Here is a 23,125-nt window from a genome sequence, read left to right on the forward strand (position 1 = left end):
AAATATATTTAATAATGAAACAATAGAAACTTCAATTTTAAGGCAAAAATTAAAGGATAAATATATATAAAATATCTTAGAGTAATTTTGAAGGCAAATATTAAAGGATAAACATAAAAAATTATTAAAAACGGAAAATATAAAAGAGTTGACAAAACGAGTGAAATAATAATTTCCTGATACAATTTCACTTCCTGATTTATCGCATCCCACTTTTCACTTCTTCCTGGATTCGTTATTATTTACAAACGACATTCGAAAATGCATTTCACAAGGCATTTCCTCTTCACAAATTCCCTCTTAAGCAAGAAAATTGTTACAAAGTATTGCGTAAGAAGGCGGCAATATGCGCATAAAAGTGTAAACAATTTCAATCGGTTCATAATCAGAGCGTATAAGTATAAAGCAGTATAAATGAGTAGCGCATTCAAAGATTTTCGTCCAACTGATTACACACGGGAAATCTTGTAAGTTTTCACATCCTTCTTGCCGCGCCTTCAACAGCTGTTCTTATCAATTCTTACAATTTTTCAATAATTTTCTCGAAAAGATCTACATAAAATAAATTTAATAATTTATTTATTGATTTAATAATTAAATTTCCATTGTACGCTCTTGTAGACTACAACCCGGAAGACACGCATTATTCTAACTTGTCGTAAAAAAAGAGCGCAGGATGAGAATCCCGAGGAGCGCTCTGAGCCTGGTGATCCTGGCGAGTGGCTTATTGCTGGTAGTATGCGACAAGCAGTTGATGCCGGAGCTGTCGTTCTCCTTGACGGGCTACAGCCTGGACTGGCCATGCCAGAGCACGAGGAACATCTACGAGACGAGCGGACGTTACATTCCCAGGAATGTCATCGGCACCAGAGCGCAAATCTACAAGGAGGACATGATCATAGCGATGCCGCGCTACAAACCGGGTGTACCCTTCACCTTAGGTGTCATGTCGCTGAAAACGAAGGACTGCGCGCCGAAGGTGACACCGTTCCCTTGTTGGGCGATTCAGGAAGAGGGCAACTGCCAGGCCCTGCAGAGCGTCGTGGACTTGGTCCTGGACATTCAGGAAATCCTGTGGGTATTAGACGTTGGTATCGTAAACACTTTGGAACAACCGGTGCGCAGGTGTCCTCCGAAGATCGTCGGAATTAACGTCAAATCAGGAAAGGTACGGAAAATTATAATTAAAGATGTAGTTGCAAGATACATGTCTAATATTTTTTTTGGGAATAATTAAAGTCCTCTTTTTTGCATAAAATCTTTAAAATTATTATCATTTGTTTGTGTGATGATTTAATTGTTGACTAGCGAAGTATTTAATTTAGCAAAAGTCCTACAAAATTAATTTACTAGACTCCATAATATAAAAATAAAATTATAAAACTCTGGAGACAGGTGATCGATATCAAAATATTTCTCATGACAGGTCGTGAAGGTGATCGACTTGAGCTTCTTGGTAAATCCGTTGTCTCGTTTGCAATATCTGGCGATCGATTACGCAGAAGATGGTCAGGTATACGCGTACATAACCGACGCCGCCTCGAAATCCATCATTGTTTACAATATCACCGCGAATAAAGGACACAAGGTAATCCTTCCGAATGCCGTTACCACCGGTGTCCAACGAAGAGACGTTCTCTACTTGACGCTGGTGAAGAAGAGCTGCGGTACACCGGTGTTGTACTTCACTTATCTGGGATCCAACAGGCTTTTCGCGATCAAGGCTGAGAATCTGAGGAAAGGTCTCACCCAAGGATCGGTCGCAGATGTTGGGCCGAAGCAAGAGAAGCTGGTTCTCCTCGGTAGCGATAACGGCTGCGCCGTTTTCTTCAGATACAAGGGTGAGTTTCGCTAGAAAATTAGAAGAATAAAAAGGAAGGACTGACACATATCACTTAGCTATTTTTGTAGAATCATAAAAAGTTGTTATATCAAAAAAATAGTTAAAATTTACATTAGGCAGGTGCTTTTACAGGCTTCGTCTGTTTCTTTTAAAATAAAGAAAATTATGTCTATAAGATCTTTCTGTCATGAGCCATAATTTTGAGAGGAAACTTCTATCTTCTAAAACTTCGATCTTCTAAACATTTTTAATTAATTTCCAGGTGACTCCGATATCTACATGTGGAACACCGAGACACCCTTCAGACAAGAGAACTTCGTGCTGGTGCAAAAAGGCAACGACTGTCGATTGGCGACCCAAGTGGTACCTGGATATAAGAGACTTATGTGGGTCATCGAGAGTAACGTCCAGGATTATATACAGAACACCGTGAGTTGCTCGGGTGCTTCCGTGGCCATTCATCCCTTGGTCAAGGCTTGCGACGAGTAGAAACCTCTTGTCAACTTCAAGAGCTTCTTACGACCACTACGGCACGCGATTACACATAAATTGATGATAAGGCTTGTAAGCAGGAGTTGAAATCGGTAATTTTGGAGAGTGTTCGAGATTTCGATGCGTTAAAAAATAATGGAGATACGACAATCGGCGCAAGGTACATTTTCCGTATTTTTAACGCATCGAGAGAAAATTACATTGATGTTCTTGATTCCTACTTCCATAGAAATAGAACAACAAGCTCATATTGTACTCATGTACTTCTTCGCGGTTGAAGGACAACTATTAAGTATATCATACTACCGTATGATGTTTCTCAACTTTAATTGTTAGAGCAATCAAGTATCGCTGAATTAAGTTTAGAGAAATAGAAAAGTCGAGTTCTATTTTGTCGCTGATCTAGTCATGTAATCGGCAGCGTTCTCCTAGATAGCAAGCAAATAATATTACTTAAAGTAGGTTGAAACAATCAGATAATAAGCGTAGATAATAAGTATATTTACGATGTTTACTTCTATCACAACTACTACAGCCGTGACCGATGAAGGATTTTTACAAAACCTCACCTCCACGATTACGTCATCGTAGATCAATTTATGGACAAGTTGACCAGTGTCAAAATTATTTACCATGTCGATTCATAATTTAAATCGACGCCGACAAACAGTTTTCACTATGATTCTATAACATTTACAGTAATTTACTCATGTGTTATCCAAGAAAAATGACTTATTCTCAGCAATGTTGATTGTAATCATTATTATGTCGAAAAGAAAACAATGTGCTAGTAAACGTCAGCTTATATAAACAATTATATGTGTGGAGCCACGTGTTTTTTTATGTAACCCATATACACGTAAAACTCTATTTTTGATGAATACACATATTCAAGGTGAAAATCACCAGATTTTAGGTGAATTTACAACCAACTAATCAAGTTAATCAAAATGCAAATACGTATTCTCGAGTGATTAATGATTCAAAAATAGGAGGATTTAGATTTGATGTAGTTTACTCTTTATATTGATTCTTTGTATCACTATTAATCTTGATCATAAAAAATGTTTATCTCCATAGTCATATTATTACAAAATGCAAATCATTATTAGTACATAATTGTATTATATCAGTATCGGTATTTTTCAGTTTTTAGAGTTAATGGCAGTGTGATTAATATGCGATATCAAGATAATTATAGATATCAAGATATATAATTATTCAATATAATTATTCAAGATATATTGATATTATTCTTCATTTTTTTTTTTAAATTATTTCGGCAAAATCATGATTGATATTTATCAAAAAAATTTAATTTATTTTTTTTTTGCTTTCTTGAAAAGATTATAATATAACATACATATACAGGATGCTCCCGAGTTAAATGGCCAAACTTGAAATATAAATTTAGGATATCAAAACAAAAAAAATTTTCTCTAGAAGTATGCTCATAAATGCTTCATTCGAGATATTGATTGAAGATATTGATGAAGCTATTGAACTTATAGGAATTATTAGAAATGAATAATTTCAAAATAATTTAAGTTTATCCTCTTTATTGCTTTATAATAATCAAAATTTAATTATTAAATGTTTTGTTTAAAATAATAGCCTCTAGTCCCGAAACAAGTATATTGATGAGAAAATGAATGATTGACATTGTGTGTTTGTAAAGTTCTTCAAGCATTCAGCGAACTAATTATTTGGTACAAATAGATAAAATTTTGTTTACAGTGCGAGCACAAGCCTGTCAATAACCTTCGATCTTCAAAACAAAAAAAAACCATTATTCGACATTACTTATTTCTATAGTTTTTTAACTTCAGAAATCAATATCTCTTGAATGAAGCATTTATGAGCATACTTCCAGAAGAAATTTTTGTTTTGGCATCCTAAATTTATATTTCAAGTTTAGCCACTTAATCCGGGAGCACCCTATATATGTATATACATAATATATATGAATGTCAGATGATAGGTGCACTGAAAAAAAAAAGAAAAGAAAAGTAAAGAAAACAAAATGAGATATAATATAATTGATAGATTTAATTGATAGATTAAATTTAATATATAGAGATTCAAATATATAGAGAATAATTTTCGAATCATCTAGGGACAATATATATATATATATTGTCCCTTGTTTTAATAATTATTTCGGCAAAATCGGGATTGATTGATTACTCAGGTATCAAGATGACGTCTAGACTTTTTAATAACGTATTATGACATTATTAAACCATCATTAAGATGTCATTTGACATTCTGCTACCTGCGTATTTATCAAAGAAATTTAATCTCCTTCAATTTCCTTCTTTTTAAATAAAATTAAAAATATATATTTCACATATACATAATATATATATGTAAATCTCAGATTTCGAGAAATACAAATTCCACTCAGCAGAAACCCTCTCCATTTAGAATAGAGATTAAAGATCCAAATCACCCTACTTAGGCGAGGATTCGAATTTCCCCTTAGCCAAGATTCAAATCCTTTACTCGAATTCCCTTCGATATCGTCGCTCAACAAAAGCGGACGCCACGTGTACAATATTCCAAAATCGACCGCCAGATGACGGCGCTGTAGCTCAGACACCCAACGCCCCCTAGGTAAGAACGAGACAGCGCGGCTATCGCTTCTCTCGAGTATCGCGCGCGGTCTATGCCCTGGGCCGTGTCGTGTGCGCGAAGAAATCGCGGAACCTAACCTCCCTCCCCCCCGCTTCTTCCGCCGCCGATCCCCGATACGCGGCAAATGGCCGCCGTGGTGCCGCAGTTTCCGTGCGAGGTGTTGCGCGTACGAGCGCCGTGTACGGGCTGCGGGTCCGCGTGCCGCGGTGGTGGGTGTCGTCGACGATCAGCAACAACGTGGTGGTGGCGGCGGTGGTGAGATCGGTCGCGTCGCGATCGAGACGCGGGAGGAGCACCCGGACTCGGTTCCACGACCGGGATGTGACGTGACGTGAGCGTCGACGAGCGTGACCGTTTCCGCGACAGAGATTCACCGAACGGGATTCCTCGTCGATTCCAACCTCGAGTCTCTAGCCGAGCCGACCAGCCGACAGCCAGCCAGCCAGCCGCGACGGCTGGCGATGAACGTCGCCGTGGGAACGGCGACGTCGGTGATGAAATCGGTGTCCGAGGGTGAGCTGGGCGTGGAGGAGGAGGTTAAGCGCGCGGAGCCGCGCGGCGCCGCGCGGCTCAAGCGCACCTTTACACTGCCGAGAAACCCGTTTCAAAACGCCAGCAACAGAATGTCGCGGCGACGTCCGAAGCAGCAGACGTCTCACTGCGCGGAGCATCCGGGGAAGGAGTGCGTTAGCGTCAGGAACAACGCGGCGTCGCGACACGCCGCGACAGAGGGCATCATGCAGCAACACCAGCAACAGCAATATCAGCAACATCAGCAACAGCAACGACAGAACGCTGCGGGGAGATTGCTGCACGGGAATCAGCAGATCGTGCAGGACTGTCAGGAGCGACAAGCGCCCTGCGGCAAGAAGGTGTTTCGTCGGCCCTCCTGGAGGAAGTTTATCAACAAGATGGTGCGCCACATGTCGAACGTGGGCGTCCAGGGCCACAAGGCCGCGGCGGCGGCGGCCGCGGCCGCCGCCGCGTCGATCCATCATCAACGCGGCGACGACCTCGGCTCGTCCGCGGGTGACATCAGGGTGCCGCCGCCCCCGCGGCCGGCCCACATCCCGGCCGATCGGGTGCCGGGCGTCATAGGCCTACGCAACCACGGCAACACGTGCTTCATGAACGCGGTGCTGCAGTGCCTCTCGCACACGGACATCCTCGCCGAGTACTTCGTCCTCGATCAGTACAAGATCGACCTGTCGCGGCGCAACAAACTCAACTCGAAGAAGTACGGCACCCGGGGCGAGATCACCGAGCAGCTCGCGCTGCTGCTCAAGGCCATCTGGAGCTGTCAGTATGACCCGGAGATGAGCACCGCGTTCAAGAGCGTCGTCGACAAGTACGGCAGCCAGTACCGCGGTAACCTGCAGCACGACGCCCAGGAGTTCCTCCTCTGGCTCCTCGACAAGGTGCACGAGGACCTCAATCAGGCGACCAAGAAAAAGTACAAGATCATTAAGGTGAGCGCGCGCGCTTTTCTTGCGAGTTTTAGCCAATGGAAATTGGACTCTCGTTAGTAGATTCTCTATAGCAGAGAAAGATGAGCCTTCGTTGTGTATAAATCTCACGTGTATGTGACGTCATTGAAATTTGACGTTTAATCTATATATCCTTTTTTTATTTGATATTTGATACATTTTAAAATTTTGATATTTAATATATATTAAAAATATATATTAATAAAATATATATTATTTAATATATATTTTTTAAATTATTTTATTTATAATTTTTAATTTTTAATATATATTTTTCAATTATTATTTATTTAATAATTATTTTAATTATTATAAGTTTTAAAGACTGAATTTATTTGCGATATGATGTGTTCTTAATTAATTCTTTATATCGACATCAGCTGATTTTTTTCTTCGTTCCGTTTTAATAATTAATTGTTTAATAATTAATTTTATTTCTAATCTTAGCGAGAATAGGATTTAATTTTCACGGAAACGAAATCTAATTTTCACTCGGCGATACTATCTTTTTTTATTCAGATCCCTCGGAATCCGTTAATCACACTAAATTTCTTTTTCACGTGAGAAAAGATATTATTTTGACGTTTAATCAATATATTCTTTTCTTTGACATTTGGCATTTTTTTAAATTTAACATTTAAATAATTAAATTTATTATACTTTTTTTAATTATGCGTATATATTTTAAAGACTTTACCTGAAATTATGCGATGTGATGTGTTCTTAATTAATTCTTACGTCATTGACATCAGCTGATGTTTTTCTTCGTTCCGTTTTAATAATTAATCGCTTTATTTTTAATCGTTTTATTTTTAATCTTAGCGGAAACAGAGTTTTTCGAGCGAGAAACGAAATTTAATTTTCACTCGGCGATATCTTTTTTTTTATCGAGGTTCGTCGGAATCGTCCGTTGATCATGTCATATTTCTTTTTTACGCGGGTAAGGTATTATTTGCTTTCTTTTATTTTTAGACCGTCGCCGTCAGTCGTGTTGTCGAACATATTTTTAGTAATATCGAGGAGCGAAAGGTCGTGTGCGAAAACGAAAATGACGGTGTGACACGTGGCTATTCGTGTATCAAAAATGCTCGGCGCGTCTTGACCTCGAGTAAAAACTGTGCCATGGTGTGTATTTCCACGAGGGAGACATAACAAGTAGTAATGGACATTTTGAAAGAGAGAGAGAGAGAGAGAGAGAGAGAGAGAGATGCTTTGCTTCTTCAAAATGAGATTATAATTCAATAACTAAGAAAATTATATAACATCAAGAATGTTATACAATTAAATTATACAATTATTAAATTATTAATAAAAAATTAAATTATTATTAAATTATTAAAAATTATACAAAATTATTTTAATTATATTCCTTCAATTAAAATAGTTGTATTTTAATTGTATCTTGAAATTATCTATGAAGATTATATATGAAGAGATGTGATTTTAAGCCATTAATTTAGAGGACTTTTCGCCGAGTAAAAAGAAATTTGGCCTACAATATTAAAGTATCAGCATTCCTATATTTCATTTATATTTATTTTAGACTTATTCTTTACTTACATTTAATATATTCTTAATATTTATGCTCTAACATGCAAATCGATGAATATTATTTTTTGTTAATATAGTAATATTGACCCAATATATCATGTCGAGGAAAAAGGGAAGGAAAAACGAATCGACACTTTCTAGCATTAAAATAACGGCATCTCGACAGTAAAATCCGAAGAAACTCAGGCAGAACGAATAAAATCTAATTAAAACGAAACACGTGGTGGTGGTTTAAAAGCATAGCAGCCAATTAACTGCATTCCTCGGTGTAATTTAATCGTCAAGCTGGTCGTCACGACGAAAGAAACTTTCTTTTTGGCTCGTCGTGGCCGCCGATGTAAGAAACGCGCGACGAAAGTCTCTGTCTCTCCCTCCCTCTCTCTCCCTCCCTCCCTCCCTCTCTCTCTCTCTCTCTCTCTCTCCTTTTTCCTCTCTCTCTGGAATCGCGTGCATGAAGCCGAACGCATATATCGTGCGTAGGCACGATTGCACACGTAGCTTGCGTTGACAATATCTCTCTTTCTCTGTCTCTCTTTCTCTCTCTCTCTCTCTCTCTCTCTCTCTCTCTCGCATGCGTGACGAATAATGGCGCGAGCACATCGCGGAGAATGGAGACGAGACGAGAATAACCGTGTGGGTGCTTTAATCTTCAACTCTGAACGCACGTGCGTCTCGGGGAAAAGCCGGAAACGCGACGACAGTCGCTGCTGAGATGCACGGATTTTCGACGATGACGTTTCTTCTTAAGGTCGATTTAAGAAAAATAAAATCTCTCGAGAGATTAGAAATTATTACGTTTATCGTCAGCTGGTGACCGCCTTTCGTGAGATCTCCTTCTGTTCTTTGCTCCTCCGAGAGCATCGTAAGAATTTAAATCTGCAATATACAGGGTGAGTCACTTAAGACCGAATAACTCCTACAATTTTAGTGATAGGAAAAAATGTTTGAAGTAAAAATTATTTATTATCGAGGGGGACGTCATGTTAGGGGGAACATTTTTTCCCAGGTGGAAGCGTGTAGGAGATTTGAGGGTCAACTTAAAAATTTTAAATGGAAACTCTTATTTCTTATTACATATTCTTGTAGCTTATCTCAAGAGCTTTCCAAAACACTATAATTAAGTTATTTTTCATTAAATACTTTTCGAGTTATAAGACGAAGTAATTTCTTAATTTTATATAAACCATAAAGTATCTCGTAAAATATTCTTTTTTCGATGATCTTACCTCAATACTTTTATGTACAAAATAATGAAAGGAATCAATTGGTGTAAAGAAAACACTTAGTTGTTTTTAAGTAAAAATATGTTATTTGCAATTAACAGTTACATATTTTTAACTAAAACAGTTATTCGGGTGGCTGGTCTTAAGTGACTCACCCTGTATATAAAGATAGAAGAAGAGGATGGGAGGAAGAGAGAAAACGCTACGAGTTGTTGTTTTTTGATATTTGAAAAAAGATTGATTGTTTTTGAAATATTAATTAATTTTCAAAAGCAAAAACACGCACATCATTCGATTAAATTTTCATTCACTATGTTATTCAATTAAAATTCTACCCGTTGTTTGTATTGTTACATTGTTAGATATTTGGATTATTGGTTGTTTATATTACTTGCTGCCATAATATTAATACAGTACATGCTATTTGAATTTTCATTAAATGTGTAAGCCAGCATTCATGTATGTATTTAATTTTTCTTTTAAATTTTTCTGCTTAATTTACTTCAGTTTTTTTTCGTCAGTTTCCAACGAGGGGTAAACCGCTGAGGGCATTGCGGTGTACAGATTTGAGGCATTACTGGGCATTGCTTGGGCATTACTTGGGCATTATTAGGTTTTATTGAAGTATTAATGCGTATTATGGATGTTATTAAAGTATTATTAAGTCTTTTCTTCCAAATAATAATTTTAAATTGATTAAAATTTATTATTAAATTTTAAAAATTTAGCAGTAATGTCCAGGAATTGGGCATTAGTAGGCATTAGTGTACATAATTTTGATCAGCGGTTTACCCCTCGGTTTCCAATATAACCTTTGAAATTAAAACTCTTTAATCAATATTTATATGATAAAAAAAGATTTTACTTATATTTATATAATTAATAAATATAAATAATCGAGGTAAAAATCGAGAATATTTTCCGGATAATTATTTAAAAAAGATTTTAATTATATTTATATAAATAATCGAGATAATGAGAATATTTTCCGGATAATTATTTAAAAAATTGTTTAATCGAGTAAAATGTTATTGAAATGCATTTGTCACGAATAATTTATATAAATTTATTCAAATAAAGTATTGTCTACATCTCTGCTTATATAAGTACAATTTGATGATTGTACACAAAACGAATTGCGACAGACTTTGGCTTTATTTTTTTATCTACCACTTTACGAATCAAGTAAATCAAAACGACCAACCCATCGAGACCTTAACCCAAATTTGTTTCACGTACGAAAATACGTATTACGTTTTCCAACATTGAAATTCCAAGGTAAGATAGCATGAAAGTAAATGGAAGGTTGGACGAATATGTTTAGCCTAAAAATATTATATAACACATAAAAGAATTGCCTCTATCCTCCTGTTTTCCTAAGTAATTACTAGAGTCTATCAGATAATTTTGACACTGTGATGTAATACGTTTATGTATATATTGAATTATATTATAATTCAAATAATAAAATAAAAATTAAAATATCAAAAATAAAATTTTATAAAATTATTCAAAATTTTTTAATCATATAAAATTTTTAAAATTCATAAATTGCTTATTTAAAACCTCTTATAGAATCATTCAGATTAAACGTGACGATTATCAATTATTGATTATTACTGATTTAATACGTCACGAAATCGTTACGAAATCGTCATAAAATGTCACAATTATCAATCATTATCTCTAATATCATTGAAAAATATCGTGATTATATCGTGATTTTTTTCAGCCTAAATAAAATAGTCATTTAAAAAAATATCGGTGATTATATTGCGATTTCTTTCAGCTTAAATAATTATGTTTTTCCATCCATCGAAAGCGAGGGGATATAAAAATAACAATTTACAATGCACTGTAAATTATGGGCAAACAGACACGTTTGTTGCATCTCCATATCTTCATTTCTCTGCAATTATTCATCTCCCACTGTTATCTTATCATTCGGTCCTCGATTGCGTTTATAAATCGTTTGCTGAGCCGGGGAGATAAGATTGTTTCTCTTCTATCGAAAAGTCCGATAATTCGATCTCGAATATCAATAAAATGTGACGCTTCATCGATTATTGGCCATGTTACTGTTTAAAAATCACGAAAAAGATAGTTTTATCTCCACTCAATAACACATAAATTTTCGTATTTTTTGAAGCAAAATACGAAACCAAGCAGGCGATAATTCTTATGTAATTTTCTAAATATTGTATAGATATTTTTAAATTAAACATACAATATGGATTAATCATATTGTTGACATCATTTTGAATACATGGAATTGAGTTAGAAAATAAAAAACGTGCAGTTATTGAAATTTCTCGAGATTATTTTAATTTATAAATAAGATCGAAGCTAACTTAATTAAAATAAACATTGCACAAAATGAAACGAGTAAAAATATATTTTCTACTCATGATATTTTATATATTTTTATTTTAAGAAAATTATATTTTCAGAAATAATATGATTATATTTTTCACATCTATCGTCCCCTCTTGTCTTGTCAAATACATTTATTTTATGCAAAAATTTTTTATTATGTAAAAATTAAACAATAAATTGTTCCATAATAAAATGTATGATTTATAATTATGATTAAAATAAAAATTAAAAATAATTATAATAATTAAAAAGTAATTACGATTAAAAATAATAATTAGAATTAGTACATTACATCGCAAACAAGAGCTAAAGCTATTTTTTCTAATATAATTTAAATAATTTGAATAATTCGAGGAGTCTTGAAATTTTTACACACATCATATGAAACTTGTAAAATACATTTATTTTATGTAAAAATTATATAAATGATCATCTACATGCATTTCACTATTGGGAACATTAGACGTGATAAGTTGACAGACCCATATTGATCAAAGCGAACACACTTAATCAATTTTATCTCGCTGCCAAGTCTTTTTTTTTATCTTCTCGAGCGAAAAGAGTACACCTCGCACATTTTTCTCGAGAATGCCTCTCGAGAAACCACGTATGTGCACAGGCCCCGACATACATTCACGCGAAACGTACAATCGCGTCGTCCGTAAAGTCGAGCACCGGAGTCGAAGAAACCGGAGTCGAACAGGAGCCAGTACCGTAACGAGGACCGGCCTTGAATGGGGCCATGAGGAGATCCAGTTATCAGTTTACATCTCAGTGCGTTTTTTGTGAATTACGATGTGACCTTAACTACTGTCATCCGGCACCGATGTGCACGTGCATCTCGCGATGTCGTGCATTTCGCACTTTACGATCGATCAGCACGGCTTCTGTCTCGCAGACCTGATAAATTATTCCATATCTAGGATATGCGTGCGAATGTATTGAAATATTTATTTTCTAACATGATCTGGTTTTTGTCTCTTATAAATGTGACAGTTAATGAATTTAGTAATTATAAGAAATTAATAACTGATAATTTATTTTGTCTTACGATAAATTTCTTTTAATTTGTCAATTTTTATCTTGGATACTGTGCGCGTCTCCGCTAAAAATCAATGCTTAAATAGTACATTATTCGTGGAATAAAAATTACAAAAATATATTTATATCATTATGATTAATCAAAGTGTAAAAATTTCAAGATCATTCAAATTATATTAAAAGAAAATCTTTATCTCTTGTTTGCGATGTAATGTACTAATTTTAATTATTATTTTTAATTCATTATTATAATTATTTTTAATTCTCATTTTAATCATAATTATACATTTTTCATTATTATTATTTTTTAATCATTATAATTGTTACTTTTAATTATTATTTTAATCATAATTGTAAATCACAGGGAGCGAAAAGTCGCAATGACTCATTCGCAATTCTGTCAACAAGTTAATAAAAATACATATGTTAACAGTGAAAACAAATCTAGATAGATATATTTTTATTTGAGAAAAAATAAGAGAGAATTAATCCGGCCAATCGATGACGCAAATGTAACTCGTCTTTTAATATAAGAAAAGAGGAAAGGGAAAGGAGTCAATGTAATTGTTAGCAAAATATTTACATAACACTATTTATAGCACGCTTATAGCGAGATCAGCTCGGATACAGGGGGAAAATAACGTCACGCCCATCATCCTTCGTACACGCAATGATGATAAAAAAAAATTATGCTGTTTCTGCACATATTTCGAATTCCATGCGTCGATAATTGCATCGTATACGCATTCGGTGCACGCATTCTGAAGGCCGAAATTAATGCATCAATAATTATAAATCGCGCGAATTTTTTCCATTTCATGCGAGCAGGAGGCAATTGGATCATGGAATAACAAGCTCATCTTATAAACGAGAAGAAATATATTCTTTAATATATTAGAAAGAGAGATTTGGCCGCGAAATTTTGGCACATTTAATTATTGGATCGTTGCATATGAAATAAACGAAAGTTATACGATGTTCTTATAAAGTAAACATTTTTTTAATATTAATATTAATATTAATATTTTAATATAATTTTTAAAATATTAATATTAATAAATTTTATTAATATTAATATTAATAAAATATTAATATAATTTTAAAATATTAATATTAATATTTTAATAATATATTAATATTAATATTTATTAATATTTTTTTAATATTATAAAGTAAACATTTTTTGTATCCATTAGTCAAAGATTATGTATGAATAGAAATATGAAGTATAGATATTGAATATAAATTGATATAAATATATATTTCGCGAAAATTGGAGCGTATTTTTTTATGAAAGAAATCATGTCACGTGAAGGTGATCGTTGATATAAAATTGGCGTCTCGCATGCGATCATTTAATATCTAGCATCTAATATTTATAAAGCCTGTTATCTGGATACTGCTCGTTATCAATAAGCAATACCCTTTATGTGAGGGAGAATATTGAATATATTAAACGGTATTTTCCAGTACGAGAATCTAAAAGAGGATCAATGGCAGGAATTAGAGTAGGGTGTATTACCGATACGTATAGATCCATTATCGATTGGAAGTGTATGTGACATTTGTTACATGTGAGTCTTGCGAGTGCACGTGCACCGATCTGACATTGACCAATTGTAAGCTCCAATCGCGAATCGCTCCAGTACGCATATCGGAAATTACTTCCGGTAACCGGATCGTTGATACATCCTGTGTGACAAGTCCGATAATTATACCCCATTTTGTGGTTTTTTTTCATCGCGTGTTACAAATTACACGGGTACCTCGGAACGCAACGGATATCGCGTGGCGTTTTTGCAAAGTGCTATCAGTTGCGGTATTTCGCGTTAACAACTCTGTCGTCGAGGAATCCTTTATTGTTGAAAAATTACATATCTCTAAGAGATATTACATAAGCTGCACATTTCGTCATCGATATCATATCGAAACATTTTTTTTTTACATTACATATTGTATGCTATATAACTTTGTGATAACATAGTTATTTCATTGTGAATCTGGGATACAAAAAATAGGAGTAATTTTGTTCTGTATCAAAATTATATTTTTAAATTCTATTTTTTATTATACATTTCTGTGCATAATTATTATTAATAATATAACAATATAATTATATTAATATTAATATTATATTAATATTATATTAATGTTATATTAATATAATATGAATATTATATTAATATTATATTAATGTTATATTAATATAATATGAATATTATATTAATATTATATTAATATAATATTAATTAATTGTAATTTTTCAACAATATTATTATTTCACTTTTTAATATTTAATTACTTGATTACGTAGGTTTTTATATTTGTGATATTTTTTTTTTTTTTCATAATAAATAATACTTGATATTATCTAAACATTCTATTAAATTATTTAACAATAATTTTACTGTATTTTATTCGATGTAATATTGTTTTTCTTCCAAGAACTGTGTGTTACATATGGATACATATCTTTTTCATTTATAGTAACAAATCTATGCAATGCGCATAAGAATAGCTAGTCGATAATGACACCTATATACTCCTGTGTAACTTTCCTATATAAGTTTAGTATCATCCTCTTAGCAAGTTCAAATAGTTGTACGCATAAAGTTTTCTACCACCTGCGTTGAACGCACGATATGCCGCTACTTCATGCATTCCAGTAAAATCAAGTTCTTATAGTCCTCTATGAAATCGCACTTATATCGACACAAGCCAGTCAAAGGTCTATAAAAAAACGCAACTTTGAAAACTTATTATCTACTAAGAGGGACTTTCTCTCTCGTTGTATCTTATACCGTATTACAGTGAAACTAGACGAAGAGATACACGGTAGATAGTTATTTTACGGAAATGGTAAATTATTATTTCTCTGCGATATTTTTCCGGTTTAATTCGAATGAGATTTTTATTGATTACATTTTATTTGGCAAACTTAAATCCTTAATTATTATTTCAGATAAGTACTTCGCTCCAGATCTGTGCGATAAATTTAAATTCTTGAAATATTTGAAATATATATAAATATTTACGCACATATTTGCACAAGTAAACTTATCAAATGATAATAAAATATCGGAAGATAGCGATTCGCTTAAGCCTCGATTATTTAGGATATTAAATCATTTAATTACGTCATAAAAACAAATATCAAAAAATAATTATGTATCTATTATTATAGTTCTAGATATTGTCTATATATTTTTATATAAATATATAAATTATTATATAAATACATTATTATTACATAAATATATTTATAGATATTATCTATATTTATAGATCTTTATACCTATATCTTTAGATATTATCTAAATTATAGTTTTAGACATTTGCGAGATTTTCTTTCTCCGAATTTTTCCACGCAAACTGACCTCAAATAAAATAAATTTTTTAAATAAAATTTTTTTTAAATACATATCTTTTTCTCTAAAGATCATATCATATTCTCGATGATATGATACGTGTTTAATAAATCATTTCCGTTATAGATTCTTGGATATTGAATCGTGCAATACCCAAGTGTATATCCTGACGTTAGATCGCTAAATGCGACGTTAATGAGTGTATAAATTTTAACACATCAATAATAATTGTGACAGGCCGAGTTCGTTAGCGTCGCGTTCGGTCGGCACTTTTCTCTGATGTTCCGCGTCTTCCCTCCAGCGACAGGAGCAGGAGGAGGAGAGGCAGTGGGTGCCGACGCGATAAAGGGAGCTGTCAAGCGGCTGTGATCTATTAATAGCTTTACAAATGATTGTCGTTATGCACCTTGAAGCGGTAACCGAGTTTCGCGTTAATGTACCACGTATATAATGTGGCTGATCGCGCGAATCTACTTACGTTCGCTGTCGTCTGCCGGTGTGTTGTGTACGGCTTCGTATTAACCGGCAGTCAGCTTTGTCCGAGATAATTAGATTACGTAAAAACCGCGCTATTAAATAAAAAGAAGATTTATTCAGTCAGGTTGATGCGAAATATTTGACAGTTGTATTTGGAAAAACAGCTGTTTTCTTTCAATTATTATTCAACTATTACGTCAGAGTGCCTACTCTATGAAAAATCGGAAATTCTCAGGGATTTTGTATTTTTTGTAGAAAAATCAGAGAATTTTCTCGTGGAATTTAATTGGGAATTAGGGAATTTTTTTTTAAATTCTCTCTCTGATAATTTTACTCTTATAGTGTAAACAGTAAATTATGCGTATAAAATATATTATAAATATATATCTATTTTGATTTTTGTATTTAATGTCTTAAGAATGTACGTATTTTGTATTTTAATTTTTATTGATAAGAAATGAAAATTTTATGCAAAGAAAATGTTTATCTTATGAAAGTTATTCAGATGTTTTCAATTTATATTTATAAATATAACATCTTGAAACTTAAAAAGCTTTGTTTTTCATACGATAGTGAAAAATATTAGAAAACGCATGCAATAAAAAAATTTATTTTTTTAGAAAGTTACATAAAAAAACTTTACCTGAAATTTTGAAAATCTGGCAAATCATGAAATTTTCAATGAATTCTTAAAATTTTAGTAGACACCCTGTATATATATTCTTATTAATTCTTGACAGGGAATATTAATTTTATTATTTAATTTATCATTTAATTTATTATTTTATTTTATTTTAAATATTCTAATTTTCTCTCTTTAATTTATCATTTATTTTTATTTTACATATTCTAATTTTCTCTCTCTCTCTCTCTCTGTTCGCAGAATTCATTTGGCAGACCCGATGACATCGTCGCCGCAGAGACCCTAGCGAATCACGTACGATGTAACAACTCCTTCGTGCACGCCGTGTTTCAAGCACAGTTTCGGTCTAGTTTGACCTGTCCGAGATGTCACCGGCAATCCAACACCTTCGACCCTTTTCTCTGTGTGTCGGTACCGGTGCCGCAGAATCACCGTCAGATGAATCTCTACGTGAACGTCCTCTACACGTCTCAGCAACCCCGGCAAGTCAAGATCGGCGTGAGCGTGAATCAAGCGGCGAACGTGAGAGAGCTGAGAGAAATCCTTGCCAGCGACACCGGCGTAGACGAGAATCATATGCTATTAACCGAGATCCATGACGAAGGATTTCACAGGTAAAGACAAGAAACAATGAACTTGTAACGGCAAAAAAAAGATTTTTTTTAGTAAACTAAAGCGAAAGATATTTATTAACACTTTGGATGGCGATCCACCTTTTTCTTCCAGTTTTTTCACTATTTTTTTAACAACAAATACCGGGTTTTTTGTTTCTACAAGATCTCTACAACAAAAATGTAAAAAAAAAACTATGAAGTCATTAATTATTAATTGAAAAATATCATATATAAAAATAAATAGTCAAAATTAGTACTTTTTCATGAAGAAATTCTAATCTATTATGAAAATTAAAAGGGCAATTTTTTATGAACTTAGTAGACTAAAGTATTTTTCAAAATTTTTTCAGAATTTTCATATTTTTTATTAATTTTTTATTAATTTTATATAAAAATACAATATTTTCTGTACTATTCAGACTAATTGTATTTTTTTAAAACTTTCTCTTTAAGAGTTTTTTGAGCCACAGAATCCGAATTTAAAGGGAAAAAATTTATAATTTTCTGCCATGTTGGATTTGCTATTTTGAGTTTTTTAAAATTGAAAATTTTAGTATCAGTTTTGGATTCAAAAAAACCTCCAGAAAACAAATTTGTTAAAATTTTAAAAGAAAAATATATGAAAGGATTAAAAATTCCACGTTAAAATATACATTATAAGTTTTATATTAAAAATAATATAAAAAAATATATAAAGCAAATATCTCTAATGAAAATTAATGAATTTTATTTACATATTATGATAAGAGAGTATAAAAAATGGAAAAGTACGAAAAAAATTTTCTTAACAATTTCCATCGGTTTACACATATGTATATTGTTTCAGTTACACTTCGCAGTGCTTCGTGTCATTTACATAGATATAGCTCACACATTTCAATAATGATGAAAAGAACACAAGAGGAAAGAAAATAAGAGATATTTTTCTCCGCAGAACCTTCTCCGACTGTCAACCTCTATCCGTGATTATGGAGAACGACCCGCTTTACTGCATCGAACTGCCACAATTGAAGGAGCCTACGGAACAAGCATACATCTTGCTGGTGTGGATCAATGTTCTCGTAAAGGGGGATCTGAAGCATCGTTTCGGCAGCCCGTATACGATGCAGGTTTCGCGGGAAACATCGTACGAGGATTTGCAGAAACTATTACTCAAGGAGATGCACAGTACGCTGGCGGACGACGTTCTCACGACCAGCCAAAGCCCCGGACTTTTCAATATTCGCGTGGCGGATCCGGCAGCGACGCCGATTCAAGACGAGCATCCCTGTATCGATCCTTGCGTCGAGCATCCGCTCTATACCGAGCAGATCGAGCAAGCATTAGCACTTTGCGCGGACGATTCCGGGCCGCAGCACGTGAAGCTGATCCTCGAATGGGACGAGGCCACCAAGCGCAATATTATACAGGACGATAGCGATCAGATTGAGGAGCACGCCAGCGTGAAACAGCTGAAGACCAATTCCGAGTTGGGTGGCGCGGTCACCCTGGAGGAATGTTTCGATCTGTACACGCGTGCGGAGATACTGGGCGCGGAGGATGCGTGGCATTGTCCTTACTGCAACAAGAAACAGGAAGTTGTGAAAAAACTGGGTCTCTGGTCGTTGCCTGATATATTAGTCATACACTTGAAGAGATTCCGCCAGCAGTCTAAGCAGCGGTCAACGTCCAAGTTGACTATGCTGGTGGACTTTCCTTTGTACGGCTTCGATATGACGCCGCATCTGGCCCACAATGGCGTTCAGGCGACGCATAATAGTGTCACCAGTCTGGGTGGCCTGGGCTGGTCGCCTTGGAAGAAACCGCGTCCGCGACAACACAATATCCCCAAGTACGATGAGAATGTGTACGACCTCTATGCGATATGCAATCATCACGGGCAGGATCTCCAGGGTGGGCATTACACGGCGTTTTGTCGAAATCCGTACGACACGCAATGGTACTGCTTCGACGACACGCGCGTGGAAGCGGTGAACGACACGAATCTAATCACTAACTCGGCGTACATGTTATTTTATCAACGAAGAGGCTTGTCCAATAATTCCACGGGAAATTCATCCGCAGCGTCCACGAGCTCGGCCGGTTCTGGTCTGGATCACTGGGTATCGAAAATGCCGCCGTTTTATTTCAACAACAAGAGCACCAGTGATGTTACGAACAATAAACAAAGTAAATCGCAAGAGATACTCTGCCAGGAGAAGATTGTCGAGGAGAAGAATATGACTAATTTCACTAGAGGTTGCGGCAATTACGCGACTTTGCAGCCAAAGAAGAGGAACGCGGCGACGGAAACCGACATCGGACAGATGGATCACTATTCGGACGACGAGGCGCCTTGCAGAAGAGAATGGGTACGCAATACACATCTCTTCTACTATTATCAAGACCAAATATATGTTTCATGTTTCATTTTTTTCTGAAATTAAATCAGAGAAAAGAGAAACAAACGTGTTGTAAATTAATATTTGTTTGCAGGCCTCCCCTAAACCCGTGCGGAAGACTTCATCCATTACACTGACGCCACACATACCATCAACAATAATTCAGAATGCCAGCAGTGATCCGAATACAACCGTGATACACGAATCCACGTTGTAACATACGATATAAGCCAGGCTGAGATGTCTGGCTCGAGCGATGCTCAATGTACAGTGCCTGGTGTGCCGTGATGTTTGAATAACGTCGAGTGGGGTGAGATAAAAGAAAAGAAAGAAAGACTACACCGATAGAATATAAATTCGTTATTTTTCGATTACCGAATGTGGGACGATATAATTTAGAGACACCAAAAAATCGTTCCTCCAGCTCGAATTTATATAGATTTTTTTTTGTACAGAGATGCTGAGATAGATAACATGGATTTCAGCGGCATGCTTCTCTCCGCGCCTGTCCTTTCGAAATATGTAATAAATTTACACGCAGGCGATCTTTTGAGGATGATAGAAAATACGAGGCATTAGTAATTTTTGTAATTGTAATACCATGTTTGTATACAGCTCGCGTGGATTGTATTATATTATAATAATAGCTGCTAAAAAATAGCTTTTTAAAAGAACCTTATACTCAATTATACTTATATATAAAAAATCGCGTAATCTTAAGAAAGAGAGAGAGAGAAAAAAACTTCTAGTGTTTATATATTATGTATCTAGAACTTCAATACAATAGGCAACTAAATTCTACATTGTGTCCAGAAGAAGGATATTTCCGGAATGACAATTTCGTGCAATTGTGTAACGCGTTTAATAATATTATGTCAACGTAAACATCGTAAGCATTGTGTGTTTATCTTACAATGAAAGTATATGACAATAACAAAAAATTTATACATTATCGAATCTGCGTTAATACACGTTTTCTCTACAATATCGTTTCGTTTCTGGACATACTATGTAATCATTGACCATTGCTTTGAATCTATGTTTAATTGTAATATTTATATTATACCTGTATCATCTCTCCACTAGTGGCCTTATCTAAATAATTAATACTGATACACACACGTCATTATTAAGCATATTATTCAATCTTATTACTTATAAGCGTTTTATTTTAGATACAGAGATTTCGTTTTTGCAAAAGTCGTCGAATTTTATTAGTTTCGCAGTTTCCTTCTCTGAGTTTCATTGTTTAGAAACAGCATAAGTTACAGTTTATATTATTACAAGCTGTGTCATTCGAGTTCTTCCAATCGTGCGGACACATTACTCCTGTTGCAAAAAAAGGCATAATTAATTTACGAAGAACACGGGGAGAGAGAAAGAGAATGGCTTTTCTATATAATGAAAACTTGAGTCCGCAGTTGGTTTCTCTTATTGCGATTAAATATTCAATCTCTCAATTTTTTAACAATCATTCCAATCGGATGTTGAGTAGTGAACATGAGCAAAGAGTGAAAGAACGAGAATTTATATATATATATATATATATATATATAAATATATAATATACACATATTATATACATATGTTATATATATTATATATGTTATATAATATATATTATAACATATAATATATATATGTATATACATATATATTCTCACACACACACACACACACACATATATATATATATATACAAACACACACATTTGATTATATATATATATATATATAGTGTGCGAAAGATATTTAAGTTATTGTATTAATTAATTAATTTTTATATTACTAGTCACACGTATCATGGGCACGGGTAGGAAGTGCATATAACGATGATTAGCAACGATGTGAACCGTGAGATTCATGCGACCTTTACTACCCGTTATTATAATGATTTTAGAAATTGCGGTAAAAATTGACTGAAAAAGAATCTATACATTATATATTAACATTATATATTACTTACTCTTTTGTTGGAATAAGAGTAGAGAATGTATATATATGGAAGAAATGTCATTCCACTTTATGCACGTTGCATATGTAATTTTGTCCCATTTATGGCTTTCGTGTCACTCGTCATTGCATTTTGTTACACATTTACAAGACAAAGAAAGAAAGAAAGCAAGGAAGGATATCATGATACGTTGTCTTTTTGAATATCTTTTTAGGTTTAATGCTGACTATATGATGCGCGTGCAAAGTTCTTATTGTGACCAAATAAAACGGGTTCTTAAGTAAATTAAGACACCGCAACATTTATTGATATCTTATCGACGATATGATCAGAAATCCTGAATGATTTGACGAAAAAGTGAAAATAAACACAGATGAAGCAAAAATATTTCTTCTTCTTTCTATTAAGAGCATTTAGCTTTAAAAGGAGGCAATCTTCCTGCAAGTATCTCTTGATCTTATTCAAGCATTTAAGCATTTATTAATTATATATAAAAAAAATTATTATAATATAAAAAAAATGTGTATTTAAATTGAAATTTTTTAATTTATTAGATTGCATGTATATGTTTAAAAGGAGGGGAATTTTTAATGATTGATTAAATGAAAATACTCCCATACAGCACAGACTATTATTGTTACATTGCAGCAATATTGCATGGTCTGTGCTGTATGAGTATGGGACCCATTCAAATTATTTATTTACACGATTTATAGTGCAATTTAAAAAAAAAATTTTTTTACTAATAAGCTTATAAATATTTTTTACATTTCGATTTTTTCTGTATTATCTTATTTATCTTTCCGTAGCTGACGTATATATCGACAGTTTTATGTTACAATATTAATGCATTGCAACTAGATGGAGCTGGGTGCTTCAACAACCGATGTGTACGTGCATAATTTATTAATTACTGAATTAATTTCTTAATTAATTACCTTATAATGTCACTTAACAAGAAAAAGTAGAAGGAAGATTTTTAATAATCGGGATGGAAAGAAAATATTGGACCTTCTTAGCCCGTTAATTCATTATTCG

The 23,125-nt window shown here is 34.0% G+C and overlaps 2 protein-coding genes across 3 annotated transcripts; both read left to right on the forward strand.

Moving 5' to 3' along the window:
- The first annotated feature begins 125 nt into the window (after positions 1-125).
- Positions 126-3,067, forward strand: Yellow-g (L-dopachrome tautomerase yellow-g). Its single transcript, XM_083094878.1, has 3 exons — positions 126-1,168; positions 1,427-1,841; positions 2,106-3,067. The coding sequence occupies exons 1-3, from the start codon at positions 677-679 to the stop codon at positions 2,330-2,332; spliced, it is 1,134 nt and encodes a 377-aa protein (XP_082951004.1). The 5' UTR covers positions 126-676; the 3' UTR covers positions 2,333-3,067.
- A 1,934-nt stretch (positions 3,068-5,001) lies between these two features.
- LOC145977304 (ubiquitin carboxyl-terminal hydrolase 31) lies at positions 5,002-22,372 on the forward strand. 2 transcript variants are annotated; one of them, XR_014440470.1, is made up of 5 exons: positions 5,002-6,441; positions 17,379-17,752; positions 18,687-20,103; positions 20,228-20,443; positions 20,589-22,372. XR_014440470.1 is itself a non-coding variant. In XM_083109179.1 (4 exons), exons 1-4 carry the CDS (start codon positions 5,434-5,436, stop codon positions 20,348-20,350), a joined length of 2,922 nt encoding a protein of 973 aa, XP_082965305.1. In that variant the 5' UTR covers positions 5,002-5,433; the 3' UTR covers positions 20,351-22,372. The 2 variants fall into 2 exon arrangements, 1 of the variants encoding a protein (XP_082965305.1); XM_083109179.1 differs by having other exon boundaries at positions 20,228-22,372.
- Positions 22,373-23,125: the final 753 nt, after the last annotated feature.

Source organism: Camponotus vicinus, unplaced genomic scaffold, assembly GCF_025532165.1.
Source record: "Camponotus vicinus isolate PSW18456_S1 unplaced genomic scaffold, iyCamVici1.0 SCAF_1, whole genome shotgun sequence".
NCBI lineage: Eukaryota > Metazoa > Arthropoda > Insecta > Hymenoptera > Formicidae > Camponotus > Camponotus vicinus.